Genomic DNA, 14524 nt, shown 5'->3' with positions numbered 1-14524 from the left:
TATTCAACCTAGTTGGTAAGTTTTAAAACTTTCCATTTTCCATGAAAAAAAACAAAACAATGAAAAGAGCCTTAAAATGACGCAACAGTACTAAATAAAATAGAGCACAAGTCTATACCTTTAGCCTATATACTTTAATTTGTCATGCCTTTTTGAACATTTTCATATTTTTTGAAAAAATAAGTAGTTAACTATAAATACAGTATATAGTCACCTTTTTTTTTTTTTTTTTGGATCCTTAGTCATCAAATCTCACATTTATGCAATGCTTAAAGGGTTAGTTCACCCAAAAATGAAAATTCTGTAATTCTCATGTCATTCCAAACCTGTAAGAATTTCATTCATCTTTGAAACACAAATGAAGACATTATTTTAATAAAATCTGAGCCAGGTCTGTACTCTCCATTGACAACTACACAACTACTGCTTTGGCACTTCAAAAAGTTCATAAAGAGATAGTAAAACTAATCCATATAATTCGAGAATCCAGATTTTCTGAAGAGACATGATCACTTTATGTGATGAACAGATTGAATTTAGGCTTTTATTCACATATAAACATTGATCAGTGAACATAAACAGAAGCTCAACTGAACCTGCTTGACACGCGAGAACAAATCTTATTGATTCTTGCTGAAGCTCAAATGTGCTGCATAAAACACAAGAAGAGCCTCATTGGTTCTCACACGTTGAACAAACATGCTTCAGCTTCCGTTTACCACAACTGATGTGTGAGCTGATGAATGTTTATATGTTAATGAAAGCCTAAATTAAGATGTATAAAGTGATCATGTCTCTTCAGAAAATTCGGACTAAACCGCTCGATTCATATGGATTAGTTTTACGATCTCTTTATGAACTTTTTGAAGTGTCAAAGTGGTAGTTGCATGAACTGTCAATGGAGCGACAGAAATCTCTCATATTTTAGTAAAAAGATCTTTATTTGTGTTCTGAAGATGAACAAAAATTTTACGGGTTTGGAATGACATGAGGGTGAGTAATTAATGACAGAATTTTTTATTTTTGGGTGAATTAACCCTTTAAGAGACCAATGAGAACATAATAAGCTCAAAGAAGGCAAATAGACCATCTGAAACTTTATCTGGTGTTACTCTTGAACAGTATTACTGTAAAAAAAAAAAGTATACATTATTATATAATATATTTCAAAATATTGTTTAATTTTTGTGCATTTGATTTTATTTTCCTTTTCCATTTGTTTAACCTCTAGGAAAATGCACCTGCTAGGATACTCTGAGGTGAGCCATGGCCTGTCACTGACAGTCTTTGAAAATGCTGATGTGTTGCAACTTGACTGAAAAGGCCATCCAAAGCCAGAGCTGTCACAATGACCCAAGCAGCAAATCAAAACCATCTGGGCCTGTTGTGTCAACAGCTGTGGGTCTGAAGCAGTGGCATATACTTAGAACACTCGCCATTTCCCAGACTGCAGACGGCAACAGTCTGCATAATATACATCCTTTCAGTGTGCCATTATTTGAACATGCACACAACTTGGCTTGAAAAAAGTGAGTACATTATCAAACGATATAATTGATCTAATGAAGATATTTTGATTCATTTAAATATAATTTCATGCAGTATTCATATAACCATTAGTAAGTCTTTGCGTACTATTCCAGAGCAGCTCGCTCTCTATCAAAAAATCTTAAAAATAAAGGATCTTTGTTGGCATTGATGGGTCCTTGAAGAACCTTTAACATTCATGGAAACTTTCCATTGTAAAAAAAAAAAAGGTTCATTAGTTTATTAAAATGATCTTTACAGTAAGAAAAAATGTTCTTTTAAGAACTTCTATGACATCAGTGCAAAATCCCCCTTTTGGAATCTTTATTTCTAAGACTGTATTACATCATCATATTCTCTAGATTTCATCTCCAAATCAAATCATTCCATAGACCCCAGGAATTAGGCTTGTGATGCTTTTGTACTTATTTTTCCCCTGAAGGAAGCTATTTAAAATGTGCTGCTAAGACTCTTTTGTTTGCAGTATAATTTTTTCAAGGTGGTCATGACAACCCAACCGCTGAAGTATAAAGAGGTCTGAGGGTTGTGAGGTGCATGAGCTAATGTATAGCCTGCACTGTGGATATGTGTTCCTGCTTTATTTCTTTCCCCCGAGGGGAAAAAAACAGCCAAATGACAACAGCCAATCGATTTCAGTTCAGGCTGTTTTGACATTTTAAGTAGCCTACACATGCACTCTCTGTGTAATGATATCGTTTCAGTCTTTGGAGGGAGGCTGAAGCAATTTCACCAGTGAGATTTAGATGCTCCATTTTTAAGCTTAAACAGGAACCAGTTGTTGGACATTTCGCTATAAATATTCATAAGGGTGACCCCCCCCCCCATCCCAAAGTCAGTCAGGTCACCTAGCAACAGGGTATTCTAGCCGAATGGGGTTAATATAAAATCTTTCTCTTATGATGTCAGCTGTAAAAGTGTAACACGAAATGGTAAAAAGTCATGCATGTCTGTTGAAGTGCATTTTGTATTCCACGTGGTTTTAGAAATCAGGACACCAAAAAAATATCAAATGCATTGTAATAATAGGACAACATGTTATAGTCTTCCATCTGGAGGGACAGGAGTGGCTGTGGGCTAAATATTAATGACTACTTCATATCTCATTTTTAATATTTCTCTGGCCCTTCTGGCAGAAGGGAAGGGGGAAGTGGAGATGCATGCACAAAATATATTGAGGCTAGCTTTTGTCCACCAAAAGGAACAAAGAACTGTTTATGCATTTAGATGTCATTTTGTCAAAATGTCTGTTTTTAAAGCCACCTTAATGCTTGTTTTATTATGATAATGGTCCAGCCATTCTGAATTAGGAGATATGCTGGATGAAGAATAAGCTGGACAATTAATCCGGGAATTTATTTGGTGTCATTTTTTTTTTTTTTTTCTCCATTTTGACTGTCAAGTCTGAATACAACACATTTCAAATCTATTTGTCCACAATCGGCAATAGAAAAAAGACACAGGCTGGCATCAGTGTTTGTGACCACCTGTCTGGTCTCATGTCTTATCTGCTACATCAAAGCTGTCTCGTTCAGTTGGACGCTTACTTGCAGTCTTTTGCTCATCTCAGCTCTTGGCTGCTGATTTTTTTGGAACGAAATATTCAATTTGCAGCTCTGTGACAGACAAATAAAAAAGCACATGTCTCCTTTCAGTTGCTTTGAGTCTGTAAGAAAACAGTATGGAAGCTTATAGGCTAAAATTGCATTAAACTGCTAAAGCAACCTCAACAAATATAATATAATATAATAATGGTTGATTATTTTCCTTATGTCCCTTATTTAATAATAATATTAATATTAATTATTATTATTACTATTATAAGGGATATCAAGACAATATAGTTGTTTTGCCTTTCACATCAATGAATTGCATTAGAATTGTCATGTAATGGCGGCCACTAGTGGTCAGAGAGGTACTGACTGGCTCCAATGAGATTTTGAGGACCTGAAGACAGGCTAAATGAGCAGAGCATGGCATTGCCTTACCTAATGCAGCAAAAAGTTTTCTTCAAATTCTGAATGTATTATATATCGCCTAGAAAGCGCGCTAAGAGCTTTATAATCACTAAAAAGCTGTCACTCATCTCAATTCATCGCAATCTCACAAAGTTCCGCTAATCAATTAAGCTGACTGCACAATGAATCTCTTATTTAGCCTACATAAGGTCTATACTTTGTTAAGTTAAAGCTGCCGTCCGTAAGTTTTGCCTCTTTGTCGCCATCTCTGTTTGAACCTGCAATTGCAGTTATTTGCAGAATTATCATCTTTACGTAGGTTGTGCATCGGCATGGCTCCTCAGCGCGGATGAATCTAATGTTTGCTGTCAGTCACCACACTGGTGTGGATACTGTACTTCGGAATCACAGATTCTACGTCTTGGAAGTATGACCAAAATAAGAATTTTCACCGGAAAATGTCATCTAAAATAGAAAGTAACATGTCTGCCACTTTTGTTCTGACCAACTGAGAAAAAAGCATAAATCGTGCTGCCAATGGTGATTAAATCTAACGATCGCTTAGCTCAGATCATGTCAAACCTTGCAAATTATTATTGTTGTTATACTTTGTTCTCAAATTGTTAATGTTAACAACATCAGCAATACGTGACTTTGTATTTAGTGTGTATTAGCGTTACCTGTAGATTTCAATTTCAATTTGACTGCGGGTGAATCTCCAGTTGTCACTGATGATTGTCATTTGGACCTTTCTGGATTACAATCCGCCATCAAAAATATAAGTTTAATTATTCCATCTGCTGTGAGAAAAGGTTATAAATGATCCGCTACCAGCGGCATCCTCACATGCTATATAGCCTACTAGCTGGGACTCCTTCTTTATGTAAACAGCCGTGACATAATGACGCAAAGACGAACAGCTGCATGCTCGAATTTCCCACGGAAACCCACCAGTAGTGATTTTTATTATAAAACATTATTACAAGCTTACCTTTGTGAATCGGGCTAAGGTAAGGAGATAGTTTTGAATACTGGCTGGTTATGTACTTACTCAAAAATTGATTTTGGATCATTTTTAACCAAAATAAATAAATAAATAAATAAATAAATAAATAAATAATTACAGACTGCAGCTTATAACGAGAGGATTTGTGACTATGCAGAACTCAGCACTTGACAAAAACTCTGAAGTTTTGAGTGGTGAGGGGATTCCAACTTAAACACCTCTGATTGGCCATTGTGTTCAAGAACACAACAGAGATGTGATTGTGATTGGCTACATTGCTCAACACTGCAAAAATAGAAACATTTCACGCTCTCAAGAGCGCAATCAATCACCAAATCTGTTTCACCAATGTGCTATTACTACTGAGAAAACTGATCATAGTCCAGCAGTTATGCATTTTTCCCTCTAAAAGCAATCAGAAGCAGCAGCAGTCAGTGGTTTGAGTGAGAAAATTACACACTAGTCTCAAGTCCATGGCCAGGGGAAGACCCAGCCTTACACACACTCGCCTATGCATGGCATAGTGATGAGAGAGGAATGATCTGTCTGGAAGCTCTGGAAGAATTTCTATGAGAGAAATCCAAGAGCTTCAACTATACAATGAAGAATCAAAAGGAGCAGATTTAGAGATTGACTCACTTTGAAGGATGACAATGACTTATATATCCTTTATTGAAAAGACTGAAATTATTGAAAAAAACTGTAAAGAAACATCTAATTCAATTAATTAATGAATTCAATTGGATTTCACACATTTAGGAGACCTCCCAAAAATGTAGGTACTGGTAAAACATCTACTATAAAATAATTAATTATTCACAATTTGTTTGTTTGCAAAAAAGAAAGAAAAGAAGAAAAAAAAAAAAAGAGAATAGGCTACATGTCTGATTTTGAATGAACAGGCTGTCAAAAGAGAAAGGTGTTTTTTTTTGGGTCCAGATGGTGCAGTTCCAGCATCTAACAGCAGGGGCAAACAAGACCATGCTAACCTGCCAAACCCTTTGGTATGAAATATGAAATTCAAGCTGGCCTGAAGAAAACTGAAAAAGAAATCTAAAATAAAAAATCTTGGAAGAAATTAAAAGAGAGAAACTAAGAGTGATATGAGAGAACAAGCTAGCATTAAGAGAAAACAAAGGCAAAGAACAAAAATATGATGTGGTTCCTTACTCCTTTAAAGAAAAATTGTTCAAATTAAATGAACAATTATTCTAGTCCATGTGGCTATAGAGAGTGAAGAATAAAATTTGATTGAATAGAAGTCAAGTAGGAGAGTATGAGAGAGAAAAAAAAATCTAACTATTTCTTGAGCATGCCTGAAGAAAAGATTAAATAAAAGGGGAGGCTTAACATGTCAGACAACCACAGTTTCACACAGTAGTAACAATCAAACTCACAAATGTTGCTGACAGCCTCAGTGTGCTACTGAATTAGCTATCATTAGTGAATCAAAAGACCCGTTTAGTAACGTATCTTTGCTTTGTTTGATGCACAGTGCTGGATATAGTTTGTAGCTTTTATTAAATAATACACATACATAGAATATGTTACATTGAGATGGCTTGCAAAGGCTGAAAACCCTGAAAAAGAAGAAGAAGAAAAAAAAAAAAAGCATTTCAGAAATATATATGCAAGACAAACCACAGAAGGAAAAAGAACAGTTTCGTCCTCTAACCAGTGACGTTATTATAAACCAACCAACATGCCTGAATTAGACATGCATACACTTTGACATGTTGGCCTCTACACTTGTACATTTATTTTACATACATACATTTATTTATTATTTAACTACATTTTTTCCCTCTACTCACCAAGTTTGTATTTTTTAAAAACTAGTAGCATTATATGTATATGGTACTGTATTTCATTCTGCATTTTGTTGTACACTAACATTCCATTTTATATGGTGCTGCACTGTATATTCTGTTAACACAAAAATAAATTCCTTATAAGTAATCTTATATGCCTATAAACATCAATGTATTATAGTAGTCAGTGATTTAAAGGTGCAGTAAGCGATTTCTGAGAAACACTGTTGAAAGTGGATCAAACTGAGCGCCACAACATACTTGAAGCCAATCAGCAGTAGGGGGCGTATACACTCATGATGGGGGAGGAGAGAGAGTGAGCAAGAGGGAGATTTGAAGACTGTAGAAAGGGAGATGGCTGAGAGACATTACAAAAGAGAAAAGGTCAGAGGAATATCATTGGAAAAAGAAGAGTTATGATCAGGCAAGAGCTTTAAAACCCACATTAATATTAGAAAAGCTTTCCAGCGCTGGAGAGACCTAAGCGGGAAGGCCTGAAAACGGATGCCAAGGTTGCGTTTTTTTCTGCTCCATATGTGAGTAACATTGGTTTTGCTATGTTTCACAGAACCAAGATATGGTGTTGTTGTAATGTTATAATAACAGGACGGTTTTGAGTGTCTTTGTTTGTCTGGAGCTGGTGTGCTGCTAGCGACTAACAATCAACTCTTGCTTGTATATACTCTTGTGCACTGTACATTCATTTTTTATTCTTCCTTGTCATCATCTTCGCTTTATTTTTTGCGAAGCGTTATTTTGCTTTGCTTCAGCTATGATAAAGAGACATCCACTCTTGCATTGCATGTTCATGCATTTTAGGGGTGGAGCAGAGAAGGGAGGGGTGTGTTTGTTTGGGTTGATTTCAAATATCGACAGTGATTCTCAGAAATTACTTACTGCACCTTTAAATCCTAATTTGCAATACTTCAGTGTCCTACTAGAGGGCACATGTTTCAGTTTTGGAAATTTCCTACAGTCTAAGCAATTATGATAACATCAGTATATGTCATAAAATAGCATTCAGGTCCCATGCAAAAACTATATAATTATATATTTACATAATAGAATTTATCCATGGAAATTGTTCACTCTTTTACCAGCTGAAACAGGTTGAAGTATTACTTGGTGGTCTTTTATGTCTCATTATACTGTAGATACTGTATGAAGTTCACTAGTTATTCTTCTGGCTGCATGCAGAAGTAAGCAGACCTATAAGGAACAGAAGAAAGAAAGCTCATTGATAGTATATAATGAAGATAGGGATTTATTTTTGTATTCAGTTGGGAAGCCCTTGTTCTCTAAGTACCCCAAAAATATTGGCTAATGTGATTTGAAAGTCTTTTAGTTTTCATTTTATTCAAATTTAAAAACGTCCCAACTTTTCCAGAATTCGGGTTGTGCTTTTCAAATGTCGCAAACGTCAAAGATGCTATTACTCTTTGAGGTGGACTACAGCTGATTCATCTGCTTTCTGGAGTGTTGTTGTTCCTCTTGTGCCAATTGACTCTGATGCCATTCTTTAGGAAGGGAAGAGAAATGTCATTTTAACCACGATCACTAAGGCTTTGGATAATTTTGAGGTGCTCAGCCAACATTGCTTGAATATGCTGTTAATACCCAGGTGAAAAAAAATACACTTCCATAATGTACTTAAAGTGCTCTACTTTTGCACACTAAATTTGTGCTTAATATACTAAAAATTCTTAAGAACATCTAAGTGTACTCAACTGTGCTATTTTGAGACACTATGGGTTCAAGTGTACTAAGTGGTAACTAAATACATTTTTTAAATACAGAGATAGTATGTTAAAAGCACATTTTAGTTCATATTCATGGCTTGAGACTATGGGACAAGAAAATGTTATTTGGTTAATTTATTTAGGTTTTTACTTACTTAGTATTTGGATTTGCTTGTGTTGTGTCAAAATCTAACCAGTCATTTGACTCTATGAGGTAGACTAGAGTTGTTTCCTCTGGTCGCTGATGTGGTGCAGTTTCTGTCATTCTGATTGACTCTGCTTTCCTTTCAGAATAGAAAAGAGATGTCATTTTTACAATGCCTGCTGAGGCTTTGGGTAATTTCAGTGCCTTCTTTTAATATTTGCAACTAACAATGTTTTATATGATCACAAGTTCTGCTCAGTCAGTTAAAAACATTCACAAAAAGTACAAAAGTATTTTTTTGTATGAAAAAAATTAAAAGCATTTGATAACAAGCAATTTACTTTGCCACTCTGTCCACTTTAGAATTGGCGAGTGCCATCTCAGGTATGGCCCATATTTCAATTCGGCGAGCAGTCGTTTTCAGTTTCTGAACCCATTTCTCGGTTGGGTCAGCACAGATCAGCCTTTGAGCTTTTGTGATGAAACTGAATTTTTAAAGAGAGGATTGTTCACAATTTCATATAACTGATTCACAATTGCGGTTCATTTTAATTAGGACATTACAAAAGTTACTTACATGATTCCACTCCTATGGCACTCAGCATGTGTCATATAATAACTCTCAACCTGCTTTACTGGGATCTTTACTTTGGAAAAAGAAAAGCAGCACTTATCGGGACCTTCGCTGACTGCAGAAATAATACAAATGAAAAATACAAAGTAACATTGTGTTCAAAATGTTCAATATAAAACAGTATATGAATGAGATACATTTAATGTTCAAGAAAATGCCTCATAATGTTAAATTGTTAGCAGTTGATTATCTAGACATCCTAAAGAAAAATCAAGAGATAAAGAAAAAGACGTACATTCACTTCGAGCCAGTGGGCAGAAACTGAAGAGCACAAGACAGGTGAAGCAACAGCGTGGCCTCATGTTTGGGTCTGTGGTCGCTCGATGATCAGATTTTGATGATCGGTCAATGATCAGATCTTGATGTGCAGCTGCTGTATCAGTGGCTGATCGTCTTGTGTATGATCACCTCACTACAAATATGTTGTGTCTAGAACAAGTCACATGCACAGGGGAAAACCATGATGTGGTCTGCAGAGGTACTTCCTGTTGTAGACCTTCCCAATTCAGTGAATGTTCAAAATGTCTTTTATGAGGAACCATTATAAGGACCCCATTATTTGTCTTACTGTGTGCATGGTGGAAAATGAATATGTGGCTCAATGCAGAAAATGATGAGCTCTACTGGTCAAAAGTGATTGGTATGAAAGTGTTTAGTTGCCCAGCTTCTCTGTACTTAAACAATCTTTTATTACGCTATTATAGGTTGCCATTCCTTGTAAGTTTTGTATTTTGAATAGTTTGAATAGGGCCACATTTTACTTATTTAGGTTTAGAAGAATTGGGTTAAATAAGAGCTGGATGCCACATTTTGTTAGAGTGGGTTTATATTTAGAGTAGGGATAGTGAAAGCCTCATGAAGCGCTTCACTCTTTGTTCCAGTTTAAAGATGAACTGAAAATATTGCCAAACAGGGGAACTTTTTCTTGCAGTTGCCTTTTAGATTTTGTAAAAATGACCACTTGATCACCAAACTCCAAATCACAAAAAAGTCCAAAAATTTGCCCCAAAAAAGTGTTTATTGTTTATTGCAAGAAACATTTTCTCTAAACTCCTCACAATCCAAACAACTAGAATGTGCCAACTAAGAGCCATAAAACTAATACCATTAAACTAACCATAAAATTAAAAGGCCGTACTGTAATTTAATTGTAAAATAACATAAAAGAGTTAACATGATTTGGCTTATTTTCCTTGGATCAAATTCAAGGAAAAATATTCTCATCAGGTTAAACATTTGCTCTGGTGATTTCTTTATGATTTTTTTTTAGCTAAATATGATTTGAATATACAATTTATACAAATATAACATTTGCACAATCAATTCATCAGGTCCATGCATCAGTTTTTATGAAATAAAATAAAAATATTTATGCTAATCCTTAAACATGCTGACTATTTCACTTGTGTATTACATTTTACTTTATCCTATAAACTTCAAATTAATACTCCTATGTTCTAGAGTGCACATGTTGAACTTCTGGAAATTCTTTTTAGTCTGTATTCATAAGAATAAAGATAAAAAAGACACATAGAGGCAGTCAGAGAACAGATAGTGAAGAGCAGTAGACAGCTGATAAAGATGCAGTAAAGCTTCATGTTTAAGTCTGTGGTCTTGCTGTGTTTTCGGTAGCAAGTTCTCATGCACATGATCATCTCACTGAGGTGGTACATGCATGTGTCTATATGTGGGCCTGTTTTTCTATTACACATGCCATTGTGGGTTGTAGAAACCATAATGTGGTTTAAAAACGTAATAGGCTAATGTTCTCTGCATTACTTTAAAAAGTGTCCTCGGCTCTAAAGCATATCCTTGCTAAACTTTATGCAAGATGAGGATTAGTGGGAGTAAAATTGTAATACAGGTACATTGAAAATGGTATGTAAAAGATACCAAGATGTACTATTCTATTTCCTGCTAAAAAAAAAAAAAAAATGTATTTGTGGGCTAATACTGCCCACAAACTACTGCACTACAGAAGAGACATCTGTTTTCTTTTAACCAAATTAACCTTGTTGAATTCATGCCATGATAAATGTAGTGTTATGCAAAGTATTATAAAATTAATACAGTACACACTGCGTGTTTCTCACAGTACACATTCTGTTCCTGTTTTTCAAGATTTATATTACTGTAATTTATTTTTCATAATGGCTCTTATTATTATCAATGTTGAAAAGAGTTTTTAGTGCTTAAAGGCAGGGTAGGTGATTTGGTTCCAGTTGCCTCAGATAGCAACATGCCAACAATGCGCCTGAACACACCTCGTTTTCAGACCAGCACGCCCATGGGCGATCAGATGGGCGTGAGTGCATTTGCTTTAAACAACGTGGGTGTTAGACGTGAAAATGATAAGTGCGTTGGGCTGAAACTAGCAAAAAACACTTGCGTCGTGCCTGCCGTCGCATTGCTACATATGGCCCCATATGTCATTTGCGTGTTCCCGCCATAGGTTCCGCTATGCAGACCAAGTGAGAAGGAGAGAATTGAATGCAAACAGTTTACTCCCTGCTGTGTGCGTTCATGTGTTTTGAAGGAGGCGTGGCTTTGGAGATGCTCTAAAGGGAGAGTGCGAATCGTGTGATCTTATGCTTTCAAAGCTCACTAGCCTCGTCGAAAATGACTTACCCTACCTTTACTATTTTGTGGACACCATAATAAATAAATTTAAAAAAACTGCATTTATTTGAAACAAAAATCTTTTGTCATATTATAAATGTCTTTATTTTCATTTCTGATTAATTTAATACGTTCTTGCTGAATAAATGTATTAATGTTTTTTTTTTTTAAACCGTACTTACCACAAATTTTTGAAAGGTGGTATATCATTGTTTCTACAAAAACTGTTAATGTATAATAACAAGAAAATGTACTTTCTAAAGGATCACTGTACTTTCTAAAGTGACACTGAAGACTGGAGTAATGGCTGCTGAAAATTCAGCTTCACCATCACAGGAATATATTAAATGTTAAAATATATTCAAATAGAAATCAGTTATTTTAAATATTATTAATATTTCAAAATATAATACTGTTTTACATCAAATAAATTCAGCCTTGGTGAGCATAAGAAAATTCTTTAAAAACATTTTAAAAATCTTAATAATTCCAAACTATTGACCTGCAGTGTACGTCAATGTGCTTTATAAGAACTGTGATGGCGGCCTCTAGTGGAGACTGGCCAGCAGGCCTAGTGTCTGGGCTCCAAACGAAGAGGAGAAAGAGGAGAAATGAAGGCAAACTGAATGAGCAGCACAGCATACTGGTGAGTGAAGACAGGTCTCTCTGATGAAAGGAAAGGAAGTGAACATTCTCTGTGAACGGAAAATGAGAAAGAAAAAAAAAAACAGAAATGATCTTGTCCATATGAGGTTGCACTTGAAAAAAGAAGAAGAGAAAATGCAACTAAATGAATGAAATAATGAAGTGCAGGGAAGAGAGATTAAGAGTTTGCAAGAGATTAAAAGAAAATGATTTCGTTGAAACTGCCAAATGCAAAGAGCAGCATAAAGAAAAATACAAAAAGAAAAAACAGGAAATTTTAAAAATGGAATTTGGTAACCAGGCAAAACGAAATAAAGAATGTTTGTTTAAAAGGCAGAAAAACAAAAGCTGAGAGAAATAAAGAGAGAGAGGAAAAAAGAAAAACAAGCACAGCAAATCAGGAAAGAACACATGATGATTGATGAAGAAGAGGATATGAGAAAAAGGATATGATGTCAAAGACAATTGCGATGAGTAAGTGATTATTACGGATTAAGTTTTAAATACAAAAAATGACAGTATACATAAACTACATATTAAAGAACAGTAACAGGATTGATAATGAATCTGTAAGGAGAGGAGTTCATGTTTGGGCAACAATGTCAAAAGCCCGGATAAGGTGGAAAAAAATATCAGACACCCACAGTTTCACACAGTGGTAACAACCAACCACATGAATGCTGCCGACAGCCTCAGCGTGCTCATGAAATGGTGATGATCAGTGGATCAAAAGAGTCAATGGGAAACTTATTATGTTTTTTTGGTACAGATTTCTTGCTTTATATTATTTATTTTACATGAAGTAGTATCCACATCAAACACACACCCTCACATACACTCTCTCAAACACATGTCCACACAAAACACACACACATTTGTATTTGTGTCTATAATATAAAGCCCTTTATAATATAATATAATATAATATAATATAATATAATATAATATAATATAAACTGAAATCGCTCCTTATTGCTATGTTTCTTAAAAATATAGAGGTTTAGGTTAACAAAAAGTTTATAGTAAGCCTTAGAACTAATAATAATAATTAGTATTATTAATAATAACAACAACAACTACTACAACAATTAATGCACTGTCCACTGCAGTGCACAGATGTATTTTAAATAAACTACAACACATGTGGATAAATGTGCTTTAGCTGTTACATGTTTAATCTGTTTAAAGGTAATGCAACAATATCAAAACAAAACATTTGGAACTAGGAGCTAGAATAATACAAAAATGTCATAAACTAATTCTGGCATTGACATTTCCATTAGCAGAGAGAGGTAAATTTAATAGGTGTTATTAAGGCATATATCAGATAATTTTAGGGCCCTTGGCAAGATTTGCCTGCAAAAGACTTGTAATTGTACGGTAACATGATTTTTTTGAAGTCTGACAGTGGCACTGTTCTCCACAACAGCAGTTAATAGAAGGTAAAGGGAACGCACTCTCGCATCTTATTTGTGTTTTCATACAGAACATAGTAAAGAGTCATTTTAATGCCTTGGAATGATACATGAACTGATCATCAAAGAAAAAAAAAAAGGTAATAATAATATATAAAAATAATATATGAAATAACGAAATATTGTAATACTGTTAAAAGTGGTCAAATACACTCGTTGTCAGGAAAAAAATGTTCATCATGCATCATTTGTAGCACAAAAATATAATTCAAAATTAGACTTAAATTTATAATATAAATATATTTATTAAATATAATTGAAAATTAGACTTAAATTGATACCACCATGTTATACGGCAAAAAAGGTGGTACAGATCGACTTATGTCTAATTTTCAATTATATTTTTGTGTTATATAAATGATGCAGGTAACAAAAAAATGTGGATCATTAAAATAACACAAAAAATATAATTCATAATTTGACTCAAATTTATCCATACCACCTTCGGTGCTGTTTTTTTTTTTTTTTTTTTTTTTGAAGTACTCTCTTCAGAAAGGCTAATAGGTCTTAATTGGATCTGTAAAACTGGTTACGTAAATGACCAGTAAATAAGTGAAAATAATTATACCAAAATACTTTTTTGCACTATTATTCAAAATGACTGGAAACAAGTAATTTTTAAGGATTAGATCAGGTAGAAAAGAAAGTGGATGCTGCACATTGCTGGTGGTTGAGGAGATTCCCCCTTCCATATGTAAAGTATCCAGAAAAGCGCTATATAAATTTAAGGAATTATTATTATTATTAAAGTAAATATTACAATACAGACTATTACACATTATCACTACTATCAGTATTCACATTACTGGTATTATTATTGATACTGTTAAACTATTGTTTAATTTAATATTTTTATCAGTATAATATTTGTACAAATATATTTGTTTGTTTTTTTCTTCATTTTTAAAATAAATAAATAAATAAATAAATAAAAAATGAACAAAATC

The 14524-nt window shown here is 34.3% G+C and overlaps 1 protein-coding gene across 2 annotated transcripts; it reads right to left on the bottom strand.

Moving 5' to 3' along the window:
• Positions 1-4856: 4856 nt before the first annotated feature.
• Positions 4857-9237, bottom strand: LOC127502916 (C-C motif chemokine 2). 2 transcript variants are annotated; one of them, XM_051876375.1, is made up of 6 exons: positions 9074-9237; positions 8782-8893; positions 8546-8689; positions 8215-8343; positions 7757-7837; positions 4857-7529 (listed from the first exon to the last, which is right to left on the bottom strand). In XM_051876375.1, exons 1-6 carry the CDS (start codon positions 9138-9140, stop codon positions 7496-7498), a joined length of 567 nt encoding a protein of 188 aa, XP_051732335.1. In that variant the 5' UTR covers positions 9141-9237; the 3' UTR covers positions 4857-7495. The 2 variants fall into 2 exon arrangements, with proteins under 2 accessions (XP_051732335.1, XP_051732336.1); XM_051876376.1 differs by lacking the exon at positions 4857-7529 and having other exon boundaries at positions 7586-7837.
• Between the last annotated feature and the right edge of the window lie 5287 nt (positions 9238-14524).

This window comes from Ctenopharyngodon idella, chromosome 20 (genome assembly GCF_019924925.1).
Source record: "Ctenopharyngodon idella isolate HZGC_01 chromosome 20, HZGC01, whole genome shotgun sequence".
Lineage (NCBI taxonomy): Eukaryota > Metazoa > Chordata > Actinopteri > Cypriniformes > Xenocyprididae > Ctenopharyngodon > Ctenopharyngodon idella.
This window is presented reverse-complemented; position numbering and strand designations above follow the sequence as displayed.

What these genes read in the sequence shown, in the direction of transcription:
- LOC127502916 (XM_051876375.1), bottom strand. Translation starts at nt 9,140, where the DNA reads ATGAGGCCACGCTGTTGCTTCACCTGTCTTGTGCTCTTCAGTTTCTGC. An exon ending in CCCACTGGCTCGAAGTGAAT is followed by an intron (nt 8,894 to 9,073) that starts GTACGTCTTTTT and finishes TTATTTCTGCAG; the next exon opens with TCAGCGAAGGTCCCGATAAG. An exon ending in TGCCATAGGAGTGGAATCAT is followed by an intron (nt 8,690 to 8,781) that starts GTAAGTAACTTT and finishes TTAAAAATTCAG; the next exon opens with TTTCATCACAAAAGCTCAAA.